At 42.6% G+C, this 23,541-nt stretch overlaps 1 protein-coding gene across 3 annotated transcripts in view; it reads left to right on the top strand.

Annotated features, from left to right (window-relative positions):
- Positions 1-23,541, top strand: part of Col22a1 (collagen type XXII alpha 1 chain) — a 255,332-nt gene that overhangs the window by 194,131 nt on the left and 37,660 nt on the right. For all 3 annotated transcript variants that reach the window (XR_008220523.1, XM_052747950.1, XM_052747949.1), the window contains exons 47-50: positions 7,999-8,052; positions 10,494-10,547; positions 14,734-14,787; positions 18,722-18,775. Coding sequence is in view for 2 of the 3 variants with exons in the window: in XM_052747950.1 (XP_052603910.1) it covers positions 7,999-8,052; positions 10,494-10,547; positions 14,734-14,787; positions 18,722-18,775 (216 nt within the window). In the remaining variant the exon portion in view is untranslated. The remainder of the gene's footprint in view (positions 1-7,998; positions 8,053-10,493; positions 10,548-14,733; positions 14,788-18,721; positions 18,776-23,541) is intronic.

Raw genomic sequence — 23,541 nt, 5'->3', positions numbered from 1 at the left:
GTCCAGTACTCTCAACAGCGTCATACTTATTACTATCACAAAGCAATAAATCAAGCAAGTAAAAACTATTGGTCTGACCAAAACCAGACCATGGATGGATCGTGATGAGAAATATCTAGGTCTCCTGGGCCCTGCCGGCAGCTTGAGATGGCTACCATTTGTGATCCATATACTTGGTCAAGATTTAGATGGTTTTGATACAGTTAAGAGTTTGGCTTCAAAAACTGCCATTATTAGATCCCATTGTACAGACCAGGAGATTTTTGCCAAGGGCACTTTTATATAGTGAGCAATACCAAGAAAGTGTGGCGTCACTGAATGTCCCACTAGCCACACTGCATGTGAATCTCCTTCTGTGATCCTGCAGGGAAGGCTCAGCCATTCCCCTGGACAATTCTATGCAGCAACTTCAGCTTTTCCTTAATTGACCTTTGCTGCTATTATGCTGGCTGCTGGGTTTAGTTCCTGACAAGAAGGAGCCTTTCTCCAGGGAGACAAAAGCAAATCAATTAAACCAGTGCACTTCCTGCATTGAAAAGAGACGATTTCTCTGTCATTTCAACCCGGCAGCAAGCGCTGATCTTTTGGGATGGAGTCTCCATTCTTGTTCTCTCATGACTTACCACAAGGGAGGGCATTCTTTAAATATTTTGAAAGAGCTCTCACCAGAAAAAGAACAAAGCATGGTGCTGCATCTAAAAGTCAAGGCTCTTGCTCCTCCCATTGGTTTCTGGTTAGTGATCTTGAAAAGTCTTTGGTGCTCAAGAAAAGCCTCCACAGTAGCAATGTCCTAAAGGACCAGGTTATTGCCTAGATGATATGGCCTCCTGCAGAACTGAACATGATACTGCAAGGGGAGCTTTTCTCATCTTAGAGATGAGGAAGCTAGAGTTTAGCAAGACAAGATGTGAGGAACCAAGCCTACAGCCAGTATAGCTGAAGTTGACCTACAAGTCCATAGGTCATCGTATTTCTAACTAATACCAACACCAGCACCCAGATCAGCTTCCAGTGGAGACCAGTGTTCCTTCATTCTAGGCTGAAAGTAAGACCCTTGGGTTAGCCTGTCCTTGTCACCATGGAGTGTTAATAAATGAGTCACAGAGGCATTGGTGCCTCTTTTGAAAGCCCACAGGTTGGCATCTTGGTTATTGGTTTGGAAATCAAGCTACTTTTTCTGCTCTTCAGTTTCCTCATGCCTCTTTCCAGAAAACAGACTTGTTTCTTCTCTGTTCATTTTCACCCATCAAACAACAGCTTTGCAAGATTAATGGACACAAAGATGAATTTATTCAGCAGAAAATGCTCCCCATGACAGAGAAGCAATAGCCACTGTAAGCATCCTTTGGTCACTGAAGACCTTGAGTGTTCACTGGTCTCCCTGCATTGCCAAGAAAAGAAGGCCTGGCTCTTGGTTTGCTGCTGTGACTCAGTATCTGGCCAGCAGCCTCCTGTGATTCATCCTGCCTGCCTCTGTGTTAGGCTGTCTGCAGAAGCTGAGGCTGGGGATGTCAAGGAGCTCAGCACCATGGATATCTTCAGGGTTGCATCCTCAGTTTTGAAACTCTGGGCCAGGGCCCAGAGACTGGGTGCTGTTGTGCTCCATGTCCTTGTAGAGGAGGAACAGAGAATAAGATGGCAGTCATGGTGACAGCCCTGGGAGCACGTGTTTCTTCATTCAGCTATAGGAGCTTCTCTGGCATTGGTCATGGTGATTGTTTAACAGCTGCCTCTGCAAAGCATTTTATTTCCTGCTCAGTGCACATTCACAACCAGTCCATGGGTCTAATGGGACCCAAAAATGGACCTGAAGATACCCCAGAGAGCAGACATCCTCTTTGGGAAGTTCCAAAGAATTTTGAGGAGGCGGAGGTAATACTTATTGCTGTTCCTATGGACAGATAGTACCCAGCAACCCCATCTGTCAGAGGTCATCAGGGCCATTTGCTCCAAGAACTCTTTATGAGCAGGCATATCTTCCATCCACAGGTGCTCAGTCCTGAGGGCTGTCACATGCTCCCTTTAACACCTTTCTTCCCAGTCAGGTGGTACAGGGAGAGATGAGATATAGGCCATTCTTTTGATGCAGGGAAGAAACCAATAGTCTGGTGGGGGCACACAGAGAAGGCAGTGTGGCTGGAGACCCTTGTATCGGCAGTCATAGTCTTGACTTTAGAAGCGGGTACCTCTCCAAACTCCCCTGCCTTCTGCTACCTGAATGAATTGACTCACTAATTACAGTATTTGGACATTTAGCCAACTTCTCCTACTCTTCAGTCAGCTATTTAAAGATTCTGCCTGGACAGATGGTTTGCTCATGAGTTTTAGTAGCCCAAACCTGATTATAACTCTCTTTGTAAAAATCTAAGTGTCAAGGAATGTCTAGGAACCAAACAAAAGAACATTTCTAAAGTCTGGCATGTAGGAAGCATTTAATACACGTGACTGATGGTGGTCCTTATGGCTCTTAGGTCTTTGGACTTAATCAAAAACACAAGAGGAATCTGGAGAAGAGCAGACAACTTTAAAGAAACCAGTGTCATGGGATAAGGGGTGACCCGTGATGCCCCCTGAGGAGGTGGATTTTAGTTGCACAGAGAGGTTAGGCGGGATTTGCCATGCATTTAGTCGGGATGGGGTCAGTGTGGGGGGCATTCTAGGTAGGAAACAGCTGGGCCTCATGTGAGAGGAGCAAAGCCTTGTTTGCTTCAGGAGTTCATGCCTTCTCCCCTACACCCTGCAGATCCCATGAGGATATCGATCCAGCAGATTTGACTTACAAAGGATAGCACAAAGACAGACTGTAAATAGTGGAAATATAAATAACATGGTACCACGGTTTGAAAATTAATGCTTATATTGATGTATAATTTTAAAAAAGCAAATCAAAGTCTCTTTCCAGCCTAAGAAACCTCTCCTCAAGGATAGAAAAAGAAACAATCTTATCAATACCCAAACACTGATCCAGAATGCAGTGTGCACCAACCATATGCTCAAGAGGAGACTGGGGATTAGAGAAACTTCAGTCTTAGGGAGCCAGTCTGCATGGTTGACCTCAGCATGTACACATGTCTCAGGGAGTGCTAACTGCTACTAAGATAGAGGACATGGTAACGCCATTTGTCAACCACATTCATTCCAGATGTGCTAGGTACCCGGGTAGTCATCAATAAGCTTCCTGGCTTACTTGTTGTAGAACTGAGGGGGCATACAAGCATCTCCAGTGTCTGTCACAGGGAGTAGTTTTGTGCCTGTGGTCTAGACTTCTGCCAATGTTAGTTCCTGCCTTCCAGCAGGAACTGGGAAAGGGAGGGTTTTTTTTTTTTCCCATGTTTATTAAATTCCAAAGAGATGATTACTAGGTTCTGAGAAAGACATAATTGAGTTCCTGGCAATAAATAGGCAGAAGATTTGTATATTAGTTACCTTTCTATTGCTGTGATAAAACACAGCAGTGGAAAGCAGGTCATCAGGCCCTTGGAGTATGCCTTGCCCCAGATCCCTCCTGTGCCCCCATTCTCTCTTCTCTACTTCATGACTTCCCTGATACAGACTTTTCTGCTCTCTCATGCTGCTTCTACTGTGATGACTAATATCTCTGAAAATGTGAGCCAAGATAAATAATTCATCATTTTCTCTCAGGTATTTGGTCATAACTATGCAAAAATGACAAATACACAAGTATTTTAAGAAAACTGTATTGTGGAGTGATATAATATCCTATTATTAATTAATTATAATTTTTCACTATGGAATCAAGTTTATTGCTGTTCTGTAATTAGCTACTTGAAACAGATATCAGGTAAAATGTACCCAATCCTACTTATTTTTTAAAATCTTTTTTTAAAAAATCGAGATTATAACATTTCTTCCTTCTTCCATTTCCTCCCTTCAGGTCCCCCCATATACCCCTCCTTACCCTCATTGAAATTCATCTCCTCTTTTATCATTGATTTTTTTGCATGCATATGTATGTGTGTGTGTGTATATATATATATATATATATATGTATATATATATATATTCCTAAGTATAACATGCTCAGTCCATATAATGTTACTCATATGTATATTTTCAGGGCTGACCACTTGGAACAGACAAGCAATTGGATTGGTGCGCTCTTCCCTGGGGAAGACTGTCTCTCCCACTCTCCTCACTCCTTAGTTGCCTGGAGTACTTTCTTTAGGGTTGAATTGAGAAACAAAAATGAAGTTTTTGGAAAGGTTGCTCAATAAACATCTAAAGAGAACTAGACGAGTGAAATGGTCCTGTAGTTTTATAAGGAGAAAGACCCTGGGAAGATGAGATTTAGATCTGCCTTTTGATTGTGGTGCTTTCAGTGAACAACCATGTGCTCCATCTGCTGTTAACATGGTTGATCTGCTTTCTCCACCATCAATCAAATCTCAGGATGCCAGAAACCACTCAAACCAGGCATCATGGCCTCGGAAAAGAGTCAGGAAAGTAACGTGGTTGGGGGCAGGCTGCTGCTTAGATATTTGATAATCAGACAGATTGACCTAGCTTAGATCCCAGAGCTTACTGATGTTCTGTGAGCGCAGGTGGTGATTGGACCTGCTTATTGACTGTTTCTTTTTTTCTTTTTCTTTTTTTTAATGAGGTAGCGTCTCATGTTGCCCAGCCTAGTCTGGAACTCACTATGTAAATGTTAATTATCTTGAACTTCTTAACCTCCTGCCCTCCTTGTCCAAGTATGGGAATTATAACAGGTGCCACAGTTCTCAGCCCAGATTTCTTATCAGTCTGCAAAGATCAAGGTCAGAAGCAGTTTCAGTGCTAAAAATCAGGTGTCTTAGACATATTACATACTTAGCCATGAGCTCAGCCTATAGACAAAGAGCTGCATGGAACAGGATCTTTTGTGGAAAGCTCTGACACCGTGCCCAGCAAGGCAGGGTATCCATAAATGTCAGACCCCTTCCTGCAAGGAAGTGAGTCATGTTTGGAGGTGGCTGTGTTTGCACAGCTCTTCGGCTGTAGTGGGCACAGAGACAGGGACAACTGTGGGGATTCTGAGCTGCTGGCATTTTCATTGTTGCCAGCTGCATGTTGAAACCACTCTACAGCTAGGCTGAGGACTGGGATTTGAAAGAGATCCATTTACCTTTAAGGCCAGTTGTCCTGAATGTCACTGAAGCAGCATGCAAGCTCTATGGCACTTCTTTGATTATGCAGTGGCTGCAGACAGAGTGCCAACTTTAGACACCGAGCAACACTAGATATAATAGCATGCAAAGATGTTGGAATGAGTGTTTTTCCTATGAACTGGTCTATTCCTTCCTCTAAACAATGGCACCTAGCACTTTATAAGTGTCAGTTCATCTAACCCTCATAGCACAGCCTGGGGACTGTGAGAAAGAGTGTCATTAGCATGACATCAGTGAGCCACTGTGCACTAGAGTGAGCTGGATGGGAAGAGGACTGGAGTTCACACCTCATGAGAAAACTTTGGCTTTGGACTCTCTGGACTCTCATATGTTGACCTGCACCCATCCCTAGTCATTCTGGATGGACAGATTGATTGAGATCTAGGGAGGGGTATGACATGCTTAGATGCAGAGATGAGGGGGGATGGGAATGGAACCAGTACTAGACTGATTCAATGCCAAGGACTCTTAATAGCACAGTAGATTATTTTAAAGGGATCAAAGAGATGCTGTATTAAAGTTTGCTGTAATACAGTTGTTAATACAGTAAGTATACTTGGTGTGGTGGCTCATTTCTGTGATCTTAGCACTTAGGAGGCTGAGGCAAGAATAATGGTACAAGTTTGAGCCTAGCCTGTGCTACATAATGAGTCTCAGGGCTGTTTTCGATACAGTATAAGAGCCTGTCCTAGTAAAAAAAAGTCACATCTGGTGGCTCACTTGTATTCCCAGTACTCATGAAGCAAATGCAGGAGCGTTGCTGTAAGTTTGAGGCCAATTTCGTCTACATAGTGCCAGGATAGCCTGGGCTATAGTTCAAGAACTTGTATTAAAACCAGACTAAAACAAAACAAAACACAGAAAAAAAAAACAAAAGCAAAAGACATGACAAGTAAACTGGATGAAGTGGCCACTTCTATAACCCCCACACTAGTGGAGGCTGGAGAATTAGGAGTTCAAGGCTAGCCTCAGCTACATAGTGAGTTTGAGGTCAGTTTGAGCTTTATGCAATTCTGTCTCAAGGAACAAAACAAAACAAAAATACCAACATGACTGCCCAAACGTGAGCTGAACAAGGATGATACCAACACACATGCCAAAGTGGATGAGAAAAATCCCACAAGGCCTCAACCCTATACAAAGAATTATAGACAACTAAGAAATGCTAGGAGCAGAAGAGGTGGCCTTCCCTAGGGAAGAGCATACCAATTAGTTGTTCAGTGCCAAATGGCCAGCCCTGAAAACATATATATAAATAACATTATATGGACTGAGTAAGTTATATTTAGAGATATTTAGGCATACACACACACACACACACACACACATATATGCATGTAATAACAATTAATGATAAAAGAGGCCATGGATTTGAAAGAGAGCAGGAGAGTATACAGGAGAGTTTGAAGGGGAGGAAAGGAAAGGGAGAAATATTATAATCTCAAAATAATTTAAAACTACCCACAGAACCAGGAGAGGTGACTGTTAAAATTTTGGAAATTTGAATCATAACTTTTAAGTTGAATCTATAAAAATACTTCCCATAGGTTGCATGCTGTAAGTATTGTGGTGACTGTCGTGATGATAATGCTGATAAGAAGTGGGTAGGGATGGGGTGATGACGGTTAGGTACTGGTGCTGGTGGTGGTAACCATAATGATGGTGGTGATGCTAGTGATGAAAAGGGGATGGTGATGATCATGTTGACAGTGGTGCTGATGATGGTAACCACAGTGACAGTGATGGTAGTGATGATAGTAGTGAGGTGGGAATGGAGATAGAGGTGATGATTAGGATATAGTGATGCTGCTGACCATGGTGATGGTCCTGACAGTGGTAAGGATGATGGTCAGGTAGTGATGATGATGCAGATGGTCACTAAGTACTCTCCCTGAGTCTGTCACTGGCCTATGAACTTCATGGATTTTTAGGTCACTTATAGTTTTCACGGTAGCTCCTTAACAGATGCGTCATTATCACCGTTCTCATGTAGACGGAAGGGAGGGGTCCAAGCCCTCTTCCCAGTGGCAGGCAGCAAAAGATAAAGTGAGGATCAAATAGTCAAATAAGAAAATGATAATTATAACAAATAGTTATAATAGTACCCCCCTCTATGTGAAGTGCTTCCATGCGTCATCTAGCAGTTTGATCTGGGCATTCTCTGAGGGGGTTATCATTAGCTATTTTTGTCATTGTTGGAAATTTGTTAAGAAAAGTACTACTGAGTGTTTGAGTGGTTCTTCAGGTCCCACAGCCAATACTAGGGGCCTACAGAACATGTATGTGGAGAAAGTGACCACAGATTTCAGTGTGCAGCGCTCCCTGGTCTCCTGTCTCTACCTTCCTTCTACCTTTCTCACACACCTGCTCTTCAAGACCCACTGACTGACCCTCCCTTCTTCCTCTGTCTCACCTTCCTGGAAGACCTCATACTTTCTCTTTCCCTCAGCCTGGACCTTCTTGTCCACCTCTCACTGTGGTTACAGATACAATCTAGGACCATCATCCACTCTTCTAGTGATACCTGCCATCCATCACTGTTCAGGTTCAGGAGTGATATACCAGGCTCAGAGAACTCAATCCTGCCTTCCTCCCAGCCCTGTTTGCTTGTGCTTCCCCAAGGGATCAGAAAAACACAACTAAACAGTGTCACCAGCAGCCTTTCAATCAGGGCTTGCGTCTGTCTGCTGTCACCATGGTTGGTGTGCAGCAATAATCTGCTAAGAATTTGAAGAGTGAGCGAAAGCACCGAGGCGTACTTGTATATTTGCAGTGACGCTCTAGTGAAATGTCTTGTGACCTGACTTGTCCTTTCTGTTTTCTTTCCAAGGGAAACCAAGGAGAGCGTGGTGCAGAGGGTGAGGTGGGACAGAAAGGCGATCAGGTAAAGCCGATTTCCATCATAAAGAAGCTTGCATTGGTTGTAAGAAAGGCCTCGTTCTCATCTGTGTCCACCTACTGCTTCTGATACCACCCTTGCCTCTTCTGTGCCTGCAGAGGAATGTTTGAATCTTGATTTCCTGCTTTGCACCTTGACCTCTCTGCTTACTCTCATCCTGATCCATCTCCCAGTTGTCTGAGGAGCCTTCACCTTTTCATTTCCTCCCCTCTCTCCCCATGATTGCTTCTCCCTCACCGGTGGTGTTTTCATTCTCCAGGAAGCACCCCTTTATCCCTCCCTCATATTCTTGAGCTCTTCTTTTTACACTCATGGCGCTGTTTGAAGTGCTTCACAGCACTCCCTGAGCCAGTCCTTGCCTGTTCAGGCTAGCTAGACCCTTGTACTAATGCATGGGAGGCTGGCACCAATACTGAAGCTCTCTCCCCCATATGATTCTGAGATACTGCTTCCCCACTGTCCCCCAACCAGTAGCACTGGCTGATTCCGTCCAGCCTTGCTTGGGCAGCTTTAGTGATTACTAAGTGACTTGTGCATTGTCTCCATAGCCATCATTTCCCCTGCCTTCTCTTTCCCAGTCTCTACCAGCCCTCCCCTTTCTGCTTTCACACTGCTCTGCATCTCACTTCAGTGCTCACGGTAACTAATTCCATGTCGGGCACTGCTCCAGAATCTGAGATACGAAATGAGCAAGGGTGGATCCTGACCTCAGGGCATATTGATACAGGTGGGTGGAGGGTGAGCCACTGAGCCAGAGATCCTCAAGCAGCCAAAGGAGAGCTGTGCTTAAGGTTTTCTCCCCTGTATTTGGAGAAACAAAAGGTATCTGGGTTATTATACCAAGGTTAGCATGTCAGCAACAAGTACTCTATGCATTGTAATGAGTATTGTTTGTGTTTTCCAATTGCAGGTTTGAAGACATAGGAGAGAGAAAGATTAAATTCTCATTAAATTCTACATTATATATATATATAAAAAAATGAACGACTCATTCTATAACTCACAGGAAACTCCAGATGTGAAAATAGATTATTTCTGTAATATTGTCATAGTATTGTTGTCATAGATAAATTACTCCAAGCTTATTCTGTTAGGGAGGTATACACACATACACGCACATGCACACACACACACACACACACACACACACACACACACACACAGAGATCACGCACTATAGATATGGAGCTTGGTGGGTAAGAGTAAAGTACTTGTCTTGAGAGTGTGAGGGATGAGTTTGATTCCCCAGGGCCCGTGTTAAAAACAAACAAACAACAAACAAACAAACAAAAAACCAAACAAAAAGCTGTTGTGGTGGCCTGCAGTTGTAATCTCAGCACTGGGATAGGGCAAACACGTGATCCTTGGGGTTTGCAGGCCAGTAAGCCTAGCCTGCTCGGCAAATCCCAGGGCAATGAGAAACTCCCTATCAAAAACAATTAGTATGCATATCTGTAAGGTTGGGAGTATAATAAAAATAAATTTTCAGGTTCCATTTAAATATAAGATACAGTCTCTTTTATTTGACCCCTGAGGGACATTACTGGGCCTTGTTCTTTGGTCTGTACATGCATATCTCTCTCTCTCTCTCTCTCTCTCTCTCTCTCTCTCACACACACACACACACACACACACACACACACACACACACACACACACACACATACACACACACACACACACACACACAGCACTTTACACCCTTGGCCTTGCTAGCCATAGAATAAACCAACCATGACTGAAAATGTTTTTAGGTTTTTGTCCTTCTTATTATCTCTGAAATAATATGATAACAGCTCTTCCTTTAGTATTTCATTGCAGTAAGTAGCACAGGTTGTCCAGAGATAGTTAAAAGTATGTGAACAGGTGTGTCGGACTCATAGGTGATTCTGTATAAAGGACTCGAACACCCTGAATTCTGGTGTCCTTGGGAAGATATCCCAGAACCAAGCCTTGTAGGGGTGACAACTCTGTATAAATGTACATACCCACATTATTTATTTATTCATTCATTCATTCTTTAATGGGACATTGCATGCATATCTGGAAGATTGGGAGTATAATACAAATCATTTTTCAGGTTCCATGTAGATATAAGATACAGCCCATTTTGTTTTGATCTACATCCTCAGCTACTTCCATATGCTTTTTCTCCACCGCACATGATTTTGAAGCAAATTCTCTCTCAAGACCTATTCATTTATAAATATTATGATGAACTCTTTTGAACCTATGGAATCATTAAGGTACATGATAAAGAGACCCTTTGTTCCCAGAGTCTTCAACCAGACTTGTCACTCAGCTTAAGAGGCAGACTCTGGATTGGTTGTTGAAACTACCTTGTTTCAGTTGAAAACTGTTATTGTTTTAAGTTGAAAGTTTTTTAAGGAGTCACTTTTGAATAATTATCTTCTGTGTATTACTAGGGTCACCCTGGAGTTCCAGGCTTCATGGGCCCACCAGGGAATCCTGGACCACCAGTAAGTAGACTCTCTAATGACAATGACCGTTGTCTCTTGGTTTTGGCATTCAAGGCATGTATCCATTCTCCATGGAGATTGTATCACACTGGACCTATCTTATTTGAAGGCATGGGGTTACCCTTAAAATGTCCAGGGGTAAGAAAGAAGTGAATGGGATGAATATTGAGGGATTTGAGTAGCCTTGAAAGATGGGCTACTCAGGGTGATCTTGGGCCTGAGGGTCCCTGGTAAGGAATGATGAAGCCAGTATTTCAGGGTAGGCTCTTGAGTAAAGAACTCCTTTACATTGAACTTGAAGATGCCCATAGAAGCCTAGATCCTCCCCAGTTTTCTGGAATCAATAACTAACAGTTATAAATTATTGTTCACTATTATTCTTTTTAACCACTTATTGTTATTCTCTGGCATTTTTGATAACTATAAATGTCTACTCTTCCTACCATCCAATTTATTGTGCCATTTAAGCAAAGAATTTCCTTGCTCTTGTAGTAACTGTAGCCATGACATTGACACAGGGCCTTAGCATTTTTCTGTTTTTACAGATTAGTCATGTTGTTTCTCTGCTTGAAGCCAACTGCAATTGCAGCTCTTAGATTCATGGAAGGTAGCCATGACAACCAGCAGTGGCAATTACTGTCCCTGCTGGGCCCAGGACCCCAGAGATTTTCATGGATTCTTTATGAAACTCTGTCTCTCAGACTTTGCAAACATGGCCACTCTGGATGACTCAAAGCCTACTAAAAAGGAACCTGGGCCTAACAGAAACCAGGATTTTAAAGTAAATTTTGTAAAAGGGAGTCAGTTTGGATTATGAAGTTAAAGTTTCAAAATGAAGCTTGATTTGTTTGTTGTTTTCTTTGCTTTTTATAGACTGTGTGTGGGTGCTTGTGTGTGTTTGTGTACGTGTGTCTGCATGTGTACATGTATATGCATGGAGATGCTTGCAGAGTCCAGGAAGGGGGCATCAGAGCTCCTCAAACTGGAGTGACAGATAATTATAAGATGCTATGTGGCTGCTATGAACCAAACCCATGTCCTCTGCAAGAGCAGAAAATGTTCTTAACCATTAGACCATCTCTTCTGTCCCTGCTTTGTCTTTTTAAATAGCAACTCACTGACTTCTAGTTGTGTTAATTGATTAAAAAAATCAAATTTAAAAAAGTATTTGTTGAATGAAATCATGTAAAAGCATGAAACAGCAATTGGCCTTTTATAGTAAGCCTTTACATCAAGTTCACAATAAAATCAGTCATTTCAAAGAATGAAAAATTCACTTTAAATCTCTGATATCATCTCCCCACTCCTAATAGCTCTTGTGTCAACAGCTTTTTTAATTTCCCAGCCTCAATTCCTACCTGATCTTGTTCTGCTATGTGCTTTTGTGGAGGAAATTATAAGAGACTGATTCATTTGTTGTCATTGAACTGCATAGAACTTTAAAATTCTTTCAAGGTTTGTAATTTTCCTTAGTAAATCATGTTGTGTTGTATTTGCATACTGTCCCAGTAAGCTTCCTGTTGCTGTGATAAAATACCATGACCAGAAGCAACATGGAGATTAAAGAATTTACTTGGCTCACACAACCCAGGTCACATTCCATCACTAAGAGCAGGAACTCAAGGCAGGAACTGAAGCAGAGACCATGGAAGAACTCTGCTTACTGGCTTACTCTCTAAAACTTACTTAAGCTGCCTCCTTATAGCACCTAGGACCACCTTCCCAGGGGTAGTACTGCCATAAGTAGGCTGGGCCCTCTAATATCAATCATTAGTCAAGAAAATGTTCCATAGATATGCACAGAGTCCCATCTGATGGAAACATTTTCTCAGTTGAGGTTCCTCTTTTTCCCTAGAAAACTTTAGCTGTGCCAAGTTGATGAGAAAGGAAGAAAGAAAGAAAGAAAGAAAGAAAGAAAGAAAGAAAGAAAGAAAGAGAGAGAGAAAGAAAGACACACACACACATACACACACACACACACACACACACACACACACACACACACACACAAACCACAACACAACCAGCACACCTATTTTATTGTTAGATTCAAAAATCAGGCAGATGAAATTCTGACAAAGGTGGGACTCCAGTGGATATTGAGGAATGCCATTGGCATTAATCAAAAAATCCTATGAGAGACAAGTGGCTTTATTAAAAATCAGTTCATTGGTGAATAATTTCTTGCCATAGTAGCTTTAACCTCCAAGTGTACCCCATCAGCTGAGAATCACAGAGGATGGACCCACCCTTAAAGCTTCTTTCCTTCATCCTGAGAGTTCCAAAACAGGTACATGGCTCTAGTACCTTCCCACCAGAAATGGCTATAACTTAGAGCTCCTTGATAGTCACAGGTCCTGGCTTTGAATGCTCATGCGAAAGGATGAGTCTGAGACACAGAGGCAGGTCACAGTCAGAAGCCAGTGGGTCTGTTTCCAATGGAGGAATGCTTTCAGCTTGTGTAAATGCTTACTGAACATCTGTTTTATGCCATGCTTTGTGCTGCTGTGCTGGAGCTTAGGTGATGAGTCAGCCCCTAGGCTCAGTGGCTGGTCCCACAGAAGCAACTCAGAGAGCAGAGAAGCAACCAGCTTGGCCATTTATGCAGAAGTGCTTACTGTTTGGCAGGTCCTGTCCAGGGTATCCCATGGTCTAGGCTCCAAGCCCTCAGAGCTCTACCAGAATTTATTTTCTGCTCTCAGCCAGTGTGCCTCCACCAGATAAAACTTTTACCACTTTCCTACTATGCTTTTGATTCCAACTTTACAAAGTCCAGGGTGCGGAGAAAGAAACTTTGGCTAAATTTTGTAGAAAAACAAAACAGAACTTCATGCTATTTTTTTTAACTATTACCCATGTCCCTGTAGTTCATGAACATTATTTGGCTTCTTATCTAGCCTAAGAGGTGTAGGCACATCAAACAGCATTCTGCTCTAAGAACTTGCAATCCATAGAAAAACAGTCATATTTACAGCATCAAGTTTCGTTGAAGTGCAAGGCTATAATATGGATATTTCTCTGTCCCTATAACATGGCTAGCACCCAAGGGGGAAAAAACCACCATATAAATCAATCAAAAGCCTCTGAATAGTTATCAATAAAGTTCTGTGAGAACTTGTTTGTGCATGCTTCCACGGTTAGTCAGTAAGTGCTGTGGCTCTGGTCCTTGGATGGAAGATAGACTTTTGGTATTAGATGGCCCTTTGTGCAGAGAGAGTCCTTGGGGTGTTTTTGGTGATGGCTGGTTCTTTATACATGTTGCCCTTTTCAGCCCATTCAACAACCCACATGTGGTGGTTGCTCTTTTTCTGCATTTCTGGGATGTGGAGGGGTAACGTAACTTGCACTGGGTTGCAGAGCTACTCTGTGAAGAGGCAGAATGAACACCCAGAATTCTGAGTCTGAGCTTCTGTCTGAGCCAGTCCCCCTGTCCTGTACCCAGCACTTCTTCCAACTCATCTCAAACATTCCCCATCTACTTAGGATGGAGGCAGTTTCCATACGTTCAGAGAGGCAGAAACCGAACTTGGATCACATGCAGCTTATGAATGCTAGCAAGAGGCAAATGCCTAAATTCACCTAAAGAATTGCTCCCTTCATCCCCTAGCTCATTCTGCCCCCACTCCCATCTGATTATTCAAAAATATGGACTAAGTATCCAGTGTACTCCAGGAGCTTCTTAAGTTCCCAGGAAGAGAAGAAATCATGGAAGTTGTGATGTAGGAGGGGTTGGAAAAGAGGAATATAGGCAATAAATGAATTTGAAGTTATCGAACACTGGGGTATCAGGCATTGACACATGCTACAGCAAAAAATAGCTACAAAAGAGGGAAAGACATTACCATGGTTTGTGAAGGGCCAGGGCTTGAGCTTTTCAATCTTGCAGGTATTGAGTATCTCTCTTAGAAACTGATGCCTGAGGTGAACCTGTGGACATGGGGACAAGGCTGTAGGCAGAAGGAACAACAGCCCCCAAAGCAGTGGTATAGACTCATGCCTGGGGCTCACCCTGCACTGCCTACTCACTTCTCTGGAACCCTTCTACCACCTTTTTTGCAAGTGTGAAGATATTCTGTTTTCTTAGGGATGACTGGTTCATCAGTGCTTCGCCCCTTCCTGGACTGTGCTTGCTCCCCCAGCCTCATTCCAGCTGCTCTGAAACTGGTCTTCTGCCTTGTCTTTGTAGGGAGCGGATGGAAATGCAGGCCCTGCAGGACCACCAGGACTTCAAGGGCCCCCGGTAAGTTCTGTGGGAGACAGAATCATCCTTACGCTGACCGTTAGGACTTTTTAGAGCCCCGTGTTTGCCAGCTCTGCTCCTGTCCTCTCGTATTGTGAGCCCCCATATTCCTGAGGCTCTGTTCACTGCCATGTTTTCTTGTAGGGGAAATGCAGGGCAAATTGCCTTCTTCTAGGTGTCTCATTACTTTACCATTAACATGAAGGTTTTGATGGAGTGGTCTGGTGACCTGTGATTCCCCAGTGAAAACAAGCTCTAAATGTCCATTCCATCTCTCCTTGTCAGCGCAGTATCTGAGTGTGGTTCAGAGTAACCACAGATGATGGAGATGCCCATCCTGTGCTGTGGTATGCTCAACTGGGTTTCAGGCTGGCAACAGCTCTGTTATCACAACTGTTCCAGAGGAAGGTACAAGTTGGAAAGGAAGGTCATTGCTCAAGATCCCCAAATCACAGCTGGTGTTGTTTGCAGTTGAACTCAATGCTTTCTAATCTCAAAACCTAGAATTCTTTTCTTTTCATCAAGCTGCTAGAACCACATTAGGATTCAGCACCAAAAAGAAAAGCTGAAATACAGCTTGGGAAGCATCATGCTGGCTGAATACATGTATAGCGTTTAAAGATATACATCCAATATATCAGTACCCCTTATCCCTTCTGGCTTCTCTCCAGCCATTTCAGACTTGTAATTTAGAGAAGCCTAGAATTGTCATACCCATTTTATGAATAAGGAAAGTGAGACTGGAGAAGCAGTCAGCATTTAACAGAAGAGTCAGAGCCAACAGCTGGTTACAGGAAGCCCGGCAGCATTGTCACAAAGCATGAGGTTGGGCTCCTGCTCTTGTGTCTCTGGCAAGCTTCTGTGCAGAAGGACCCTGAGGGTGCAGTTAGCAACAGCACATCATTCTTTGCCAGCATGGAAAAGTAGTGCCCAGTAGACAAAGGCACACAGGAAATTAATGTTCAGCTCGGGACTTAAGTCAATTTGAAGACATCACTTTGGTGTTCTTTCGACTATTTCACCCCAGCTCACCATGGAGCGCTGAGATTGAATAGCTGGCAGCCCCACGGCCCTTTGTAGGATCATCCCGCGGTCAATCCGTTTGAAGCAACCCATGCATAAATCCCAGGGTAGAAAGTACCGCAGGCAGCTTTTTATTGATTCTCAGACCATAAAAGATTTTCCCAATAAAACTAATGGACTGTTTGCCTGAGGAGAATAAGATACTGAGCCCAGTTGTAAAATCATTACATTGCTACGAATTAAACTCTACTAAATAAAACTTTGATTCTATCATGGGACCCCTTGGTAAGCTATGGGAGCAGTTGGAGCTGCCCATAGTCCTGATAGATTACTATAAATATTAAATTTGGGTATGGGCAAAGTTTTCTTAGGTGAAATGATGTTGGCTGGGTAATATGGATACACACAGTTCATGAAATCCTGAGTATTCTCACTGTTTTGAATTAAGACATATGAATCACTCACCATTATTTTGATATGACATGAAGGGCCACAGTATGACATGGAGTCCCCAGATGACACCTCTTACAATTACTCTTATAGAACACGATGTCTAAATAGCCACTCCTTGGTACTAAAAGAGGTTTGAGGACAGAGCTCCTCTGAAGCAATATGAGTGGAGAATTTTAGATTGTCAGAGTTTTTGTTGATCTTTTATAGCTGCTGTATAGCTACCTATTTACGTGGAAAGGAGCTCGAATTTTCAAAGCTGAATTAATTTGAAAAAAATCATTATTTTCTATTTTCTGCCTGATTTCAATTAGTTGCTTAATAAATATTTAAATGTGTTAATTCCACAGCAAGTGATTGGTACAAGCAAACTTAAGGGAGAAAGTCCCGTGTCACCTTGTGAGCATTCAGCTCTAAAGAGAGATTAGGGAGATGCTGTGTGCAGACTGGGCCAAGGTGTTCTGGAAGATTGGCGGAGCTGGCTCTGTGTGCTGGAATTTGTTGCTGGAGGCTAGTTAGAGAGTGTCTGTCTCCTGCTCTTGGTCAAGTGAACTGCTTTGTAAATATTAGAGAAGTGCTTATGATGGCTGGGATGTCAAGAGGCAGAGTCCTCTCCTGAACTTGCCTCCCTCACCTGAGAATCAAGTGAATGGTTTAGCTCAAGGCTTAGCAAACTTGATCTATGAAGAAACAAATAGGAGACTTTTCTTACTTTGTGACACACAATTCTCTGTTGTAACTACTGAACTGAGCTTCAGTAAGGCAGCATGAGCCATAGACAATACACATACTGATAGGGTATGAGTTTCTGCTAATAAAAGTTTATTTACAAGAACAGACAGATGACTGGAAATTGTTGACCCTGTTCTGGAATCACTGTTTTTCCATTTGAAGGTTCTTAGAACAAGAAGCATCTAGAGAGGTATCCAGAATGTTCCATTAATAGTATTTAAAACTCCCCAGTGTTAATTGAATATTTGATAGTATATATCTACACTATTTGCATATGTGGTGGTAGATTCTGTAATGGAGGAGAGATGCTGTGTTTCACTGGATCAGTTATTCTGCATCGATCTGAGAGGCAGTGTGTCCAGATTGTCCTAAATGTCTTGCAGCAAATTGAAATCAACCCAAAGGCATATCACCTTCTCTATATTATTTTAGTAACTTTTTTCCATGCATATGAAAAATGTGAATACATTGCAGAAGCTTTTAACAATGATAAAAATAAAGCATGATCCTTTCTGCACCAAACTCAAGTATCTGTACAATAATCTCTCTGTGTTGTAAGCATGTGTTTCTATCTTCTTCATGGTTTGGATTTGGCTAAAACATAGTCATGCAGTTTACATACAGTACAAATAGTGCTTAATAAAGGAACTGTGTTTTGGTCCACTGATGGGGCCATTTAAAAAAATCTATATGAATGTAGAATAAATACACACTTTTGCTTGTTTTCACTTATATTTTGATGGCAAAATTATAACCCTTTAGAACAGAGGTTCTCAACTTGTGGGTCATAACCCTTTGGGGGTCGAATGTCCCTTTCACAAGAGTTGCGTAAGACCATTGGAAAGCAAAGATATTTACATTGTTATTCATAACAGTAGCAAAATTGCAGTTGGGAAGTAGCAACAATAATAATTTTATGGTTGGGGGTCACCACAGCATGAGGAACTGCATTAAAGGGTTGCAGCATTAGGAAGGTTGAGAAGCACTGCTTTAGACTATCCCATTTTATGTGATTAGAGGCATAAGAATCTTGTCTTGCAAAGGCACTGGCAGAGATTGGAAAGTTGTCAAGAGCCCTATATACTCACAGCAGAGATATGGGGTGATAGGAAGCTGAGCAGTGTGATTAGAACAGAGGCTAAAGCCCTGGTGGTATCTATAGACCTACATGAATAAAATGGGAAACAAAATTCCAATTGATGCAATTTGGCAATACAGACATTCAAAATACCACACGATTTTCATGGAGGGAATAATGACTTGTAGCTATTTCTGGTTAAAAGTTTGGGAATCTCTGGGAAAAATACACAATGAAAATAAGGAGACCATAGATCACACAGGCCTCCTGACCAGCCTTTCACTTGTGCTGGGCTCTGTAGGTACAGAACATAGTCCTAGATGGTTCTGTGGGAAGGAACAAATGCTGAGTTGGATCTGGAGCCAAGTCTTGTAAACTCCATTGCCCCAAATCTTCCACAGTCTTCTGATTGTGGATTCCCCAAGTCTCTATAATGTAGAGTGGGTCTCTCTGTGCCAGCACTGTGTGAGAATGCTTTGCTGACGCTATCACAGCCCTTGATAGGGGCATAGCCTGTGAAGCAAGGAGGCTGCAGGCACACCCCAGCTTTTAGCCAGCTCCTCCTAGCTCACAGGACAGTCCCCTGTGAGATTTCTTTCCAGAGCAGTTGACTAAAGATTTCATGATGTTCTTATGTCTTGGCTCTTTCAGGGCAAAGAAGGCCCTCCTGGTCCCCAAGGCCCATCAGGCATTCCAGGACTCCAAGTAAGTATCACTTCGAAGGGTCTGGTTTCTCATCAGAAAAGTTAGCAAGCAGAAATGTATCCCAGCCAGATGTGGTGATGCATCTTTATTCCCAGCACTAAGGAGGTGAGGCAGGGTTTAAGGCTAGCCTGAGGTACAGGAGATGTTATCTTAAAAGATTTCCCTCTTGGGGTGGTAGGAGGGAGGAGGTGGGATCTGTGGGTGGTATGTAGGGTGAGTAGAAAATTTCTTAATAAAAAAAAATTCCCTCTTCCCCCCAAAAGAATGTGTCATAATAGCAAGAAGTGGCCATTAGTGGAATTTATGGTATTTTAGAAAATTATAAGGAAAATAGTCTTGCATCTGGTTATTACAAAGGACATCTAAACTTGAATGGAGCATGTCTTAAATGTCTTAATCTCCTCTTAGGCTAACAATTGGGGTTTCTTACTGATTTAAATCATTCTCATTTTCTTTCTCCTCCTATAGTTACACAACTATGTGTGTGTGTGTGTGTGTGTGTGTGTGTGTGTGTGTGTGTGTGTGTGTGTGTATGTATGCCTACATGCACACATACATTTTTTTATTTACAGCACTGTTGTTACATATTCATAAAATTTGCATATAATATGTAATGGGTACTGCATTACATGTGATGCTCCCCTGTTGCCTCATAAAATCAATTGTTTCATTTAAAAACATACAGTGGGCAGCTTCACGCGCAGAGCAGTAATCCAATTCCTTTGGGCTGACCCCCTAGAGTGGAGTTTAATTGTTATACTGTAGTTATAGCCAAGGTTTTTTTTATATATGCCAGAATGACCTCACACAAATGTTTGTTCCCAGCTCTGCAATTTAATATACACCTCGGTAGGGTTGAGATCTCCAGCTTATACTAATTGTCTGTCTGGGAAGATCTTGTCTCATGAGAATGAGCTCTTGTGATTAACCCCCCACCGCATCCCCCTCCTGCTCTCCATCATGCATTCTTTTATTCCAGCCTCACTGATATGCTTTTGTCTCCTAGGACACAATATGGTCTCCCCTGCCCCAATTGATCCCCTCCCAGCCTCAGGAGTTTTGCGTGTGCATTTTTTTTTTTTTTTTTTTTTTTTTTTTTTGGTTTTTCGAGACAGGGTTTCTCTGTGTAGCTTTGCGCCTTTCCTGGAACTCACTTGGTAGTCCAGGCTGGCCTCGAACTCACAGAGATCTGCCTGGCTCTGCCTCCCGAGTGCTGGGATTAAAGGCGTGCGCCACCACCGCCCGGCTGCGTGTGCATTTTTGTCTGCCCAGAATGACCCCTGATTACCCCTCTTTATTAGTTGATGCTCCTCAACTCTTGGGTACTGGGAATGGATTCTAGGGTTTCATATACACTAAGCAAATACTCTACCACTGAGTCACATCCTATACTCTAATTCAGTTTGTCTCCTGTTTTCCTCCTCCTTGGATTATATATATATATATATATATAGATAGATAGATAGATAGATAGATAGATATAGATATAGATAGATATATGTGTGTATGTGCATTATGAAATCATGCATGCGTGTGCAAGTACACACACAGACACATATATGTTGTTACTATTTACTGATTCTGATCAGACCTAGTATGCTGAACAGGCTAGGCAGTTGCAGCCCCCCTTGATTGAAGCCTTTGGTCTTAATCCCAACCCCAGCCCAGGCATCCATTCCTGTTTCCTTCTCAGCCAGGGTCAACTCCTAATCTCTGGTCTCCTTCTCCTTTGTTTCTCAATCTCTGCTCTGGCTCTGGTCATGCTCCCTCTTTTATTATCATTCTGTATCTCTAGTTAGGAAGTTCCTGTATACTAGAGTGGGGAACAAAATAAGGAAGCATAATTGGGAATTATATTATGGGTTTCAGCTCCTTTAATGAGGCCATCTATTTGTGTTCAGTCTTGGGTCCCCACACAGTGAAGAGTAATAAAAGAAATGTGGGAGTGGGTAAATAGCTCTCTGAGGCCCCTTCCTACCCACCTGTCTAACAGTCATGACCACCATGGAAAAGACCTCTCCTAGGCAGCTACCATGTAAACCATTGTCACCCTAGAAGTTAAGGGACCTGTTGAGGTTCTCAAGTTGTAGTGATTTGATTCTATCAGTGGTAAAGCTAAGTAAAGAAAATCTCCAGTTCGGGTTTTGCACCCACCCCTTATCCTTAGTATATGAGACGAGACTAGAGGCAGGAAGCCATTGATAGAATCGTGCTGTTTTCTTCAATCTGTCCAGTCCTCTGCCTCACTCTTCTCCTTTCTGGCCTTTAACACAGAGTTTAAAGGTCTTACTTTCCTTGCTTTCTCTACTTATTCTCCCATCTCCCTCCTCCCTTTCAATGTAGCCCTAATCATACCACTGTCTTTCTAGTGCCTGCCGTCACTATTATACCAAGACTGGCTTCTTTCTGTGCATAGCTGTGGGCCATCCTCCCTGTGGCTTTTCTACAAAGGGCAGAATAAGGTTATGGTTTCTCCTTAGCTCACATTACCCAGCCGCCTTTCCTCTCTAGCTTTTTCTTATCCATTTCTCTTAACTCCCTCCCTAGTTGCACAATCATTCCAGCTCCTTTTCCTTCCTCTATCAAGTAGTTCCTACCAGACACCTCCTCCTTTGCTTTGTACCCCAACAGCAAGAACCACTATGACTTCCAGGTGTATCAAGGTCCCCATAGTTTGCTGTGTACATAGTACCTTTCACATATGAGTGTATCCCACTCATTACTAAACCACACTGTTAGACATGTATTCCTGAGACATGCCTGGGACCTCCCAGCAGGGTTAGGTATGAACTTGAACTAGACTTAAAACCAGAGGCTGGAGAGCTGGCTCAACTCTTAAGAGTGCTTGCTGTCCTCCTAGAGAACATGAGTTCAGTTGCCAACACCAACACTGGGAAGTTCACAATCACCTGTAGTTCTAGGGGAGTCAATGCCTTTTTCTGGCCTGTGTGGTCATGCATACACATGTGGTAAGCACACACACATTAATAAAAATTATATTAAAATTAAAAAATGAAACCCAAACTTAATACCAGCATTTGAAAGCCCTATCACAAAATTTAGGACATAGCCTTGAACATCTCTTCCTTCTCTGTCCCAAGTTAGTACTTTCTCAGTCTGGGCTAAATGGTGGGACAAACCAAATGAGTGACACATGAGTGACAGCAAGCCCCTGAACTGTGCATGCAAAGTCCCAGTTCTGCAGTAGACTGAAATTTCATGAAAAGACAAATCAAAGAGCAAGAAGCATTGGTACAGAGCAAGATGTACTGAGTTATCTTTGAGACCATAAAGACTATAGGGACTCAGGGATGGGCACCCAAGCTGGACTGCTGAGACTCCTGGAGCTTCTGAGAAGGGTACAGGGGAGTTCAGTCAAGGTCAAAGTATGTATGCAGAGAAGATTTGACGGGGTAAGGAAGAAGATGTGACAGGTAGAAGCAGCTGCAGACCGACATGACTGTATGTATGAATGTATGTATGTATTACCGATGGGCAGAATTTAACCCCTCCTGCTTCTGTTGGTTGCCATGAGAGATGCACGAACCAGGAAGCTGACTAATATCCAAAGACCAACATCAGAAAGTGAAACGAGTCTCTCCATTTCTTGAGGGCCATCTCCTTGCCATTCTTGCTGCCTAAAACTCTCTGCATCTTTGGTATTTTACATAATCCTAACCGTGCAGTACAGACTCAAATGCATGTCTATTAATTTAAAGTGAAGAAGCCAAGGTTGCCAAGGTTAGGAACTGCCCATCCAAGCAACTCCCCAAAGGCAGCTTTCCTGTCTTGGGAAATCCTGTTTATTTTTCAGATTGCACAAGAGGCCACAGAACACTCTCAAGTCACTGCATTCAGGGTCAGAGGGTCACACTTGAAGTCCTCAGACATTGCCTTCACTAGCCCAAGTTCGCTGGTGTCCTTCCTTCCCATGGCCTCTGTCATATTGACTGCACAGCTCTCTGGACCCTCCTCCCCATGGCCTCCCAGTGGAGGGAGGAACAATTGAACTTTTTAATCTTTGCATATTTTAATTAAAATATTAATTACATCATTTCCCCATCCCTTCTCTCCCTCCTATAGGTCTTCCATGCCCTTCCAGAACTCACTTTCAAATTCATGGCCTCTTTTTCTTTAATTATTATATAGCTATATGTATACATATGTATATAATATTATATAAATGTATAAATAATTATGTATTTACATGTATATGTAAGTAAAACCTTCTGAGTCCATTTAGTGTTGCGTGGCTTGTGTGTATATGATTTCAAGGCCATTTGGTATGGATATTCAGTTGGGGGCATCATCCCTGGGGAAGACTAATTCTCTCTCTTCCAGCATTCCTGAGTTTCCTGTAGTTCTTTGTCTGGTAGCGGTACCCTGAGATTTCTTCCTTCTACATTAGTATGTGTATTGGTGTCACTGGCTCTTGTTTAGGCTGCTGGTATCATTGGTGAAGCTTTCCGGTCATTTCTAGGAGGTACAATTTCACAGCCAACTTCCTGATTCTCTGGCTGGCATTGTCTTTCTGCTCTTTCTTCCTTGATGTTCCTGGAGCTTTTAACTGCAGAGAAGATGGGTCCATGAGTTGGTTTATTTGAAGTTCACGTAATAATGCTGGAAAGAGCATCCATAAAAAATGACAGGTACCAATGAAGCAAACAATGGGATAGCATCCCGGATAGGCAGTCCATTCTGATCACTGCTTGCAGCATCATCCTCCACGCCCAGACACTACAGTCTAGGCACAAGGGCACTTGCCT

This window comes from Peromyscus californicus, unplaced genomic scaffold (assembly GCF_007827085.1).
Source record: "Peromyscus californicus insignis strain IS unplaced genomic scaffold, ASM782708v3 Scaffold_20__1_contigs__length_68692818, whole genome shotgun sequence".
NCBI classification, from domain to species: domain Eukaryota; kingdom Metazoa; phylum Chordata; class Mammalia; order Rodentia; family Cricetidae; genus Peromyscus; species Peromyscus californicus.
This window is presented reverse-complemented; position numbering and strand designations above follow the sequence as displayed.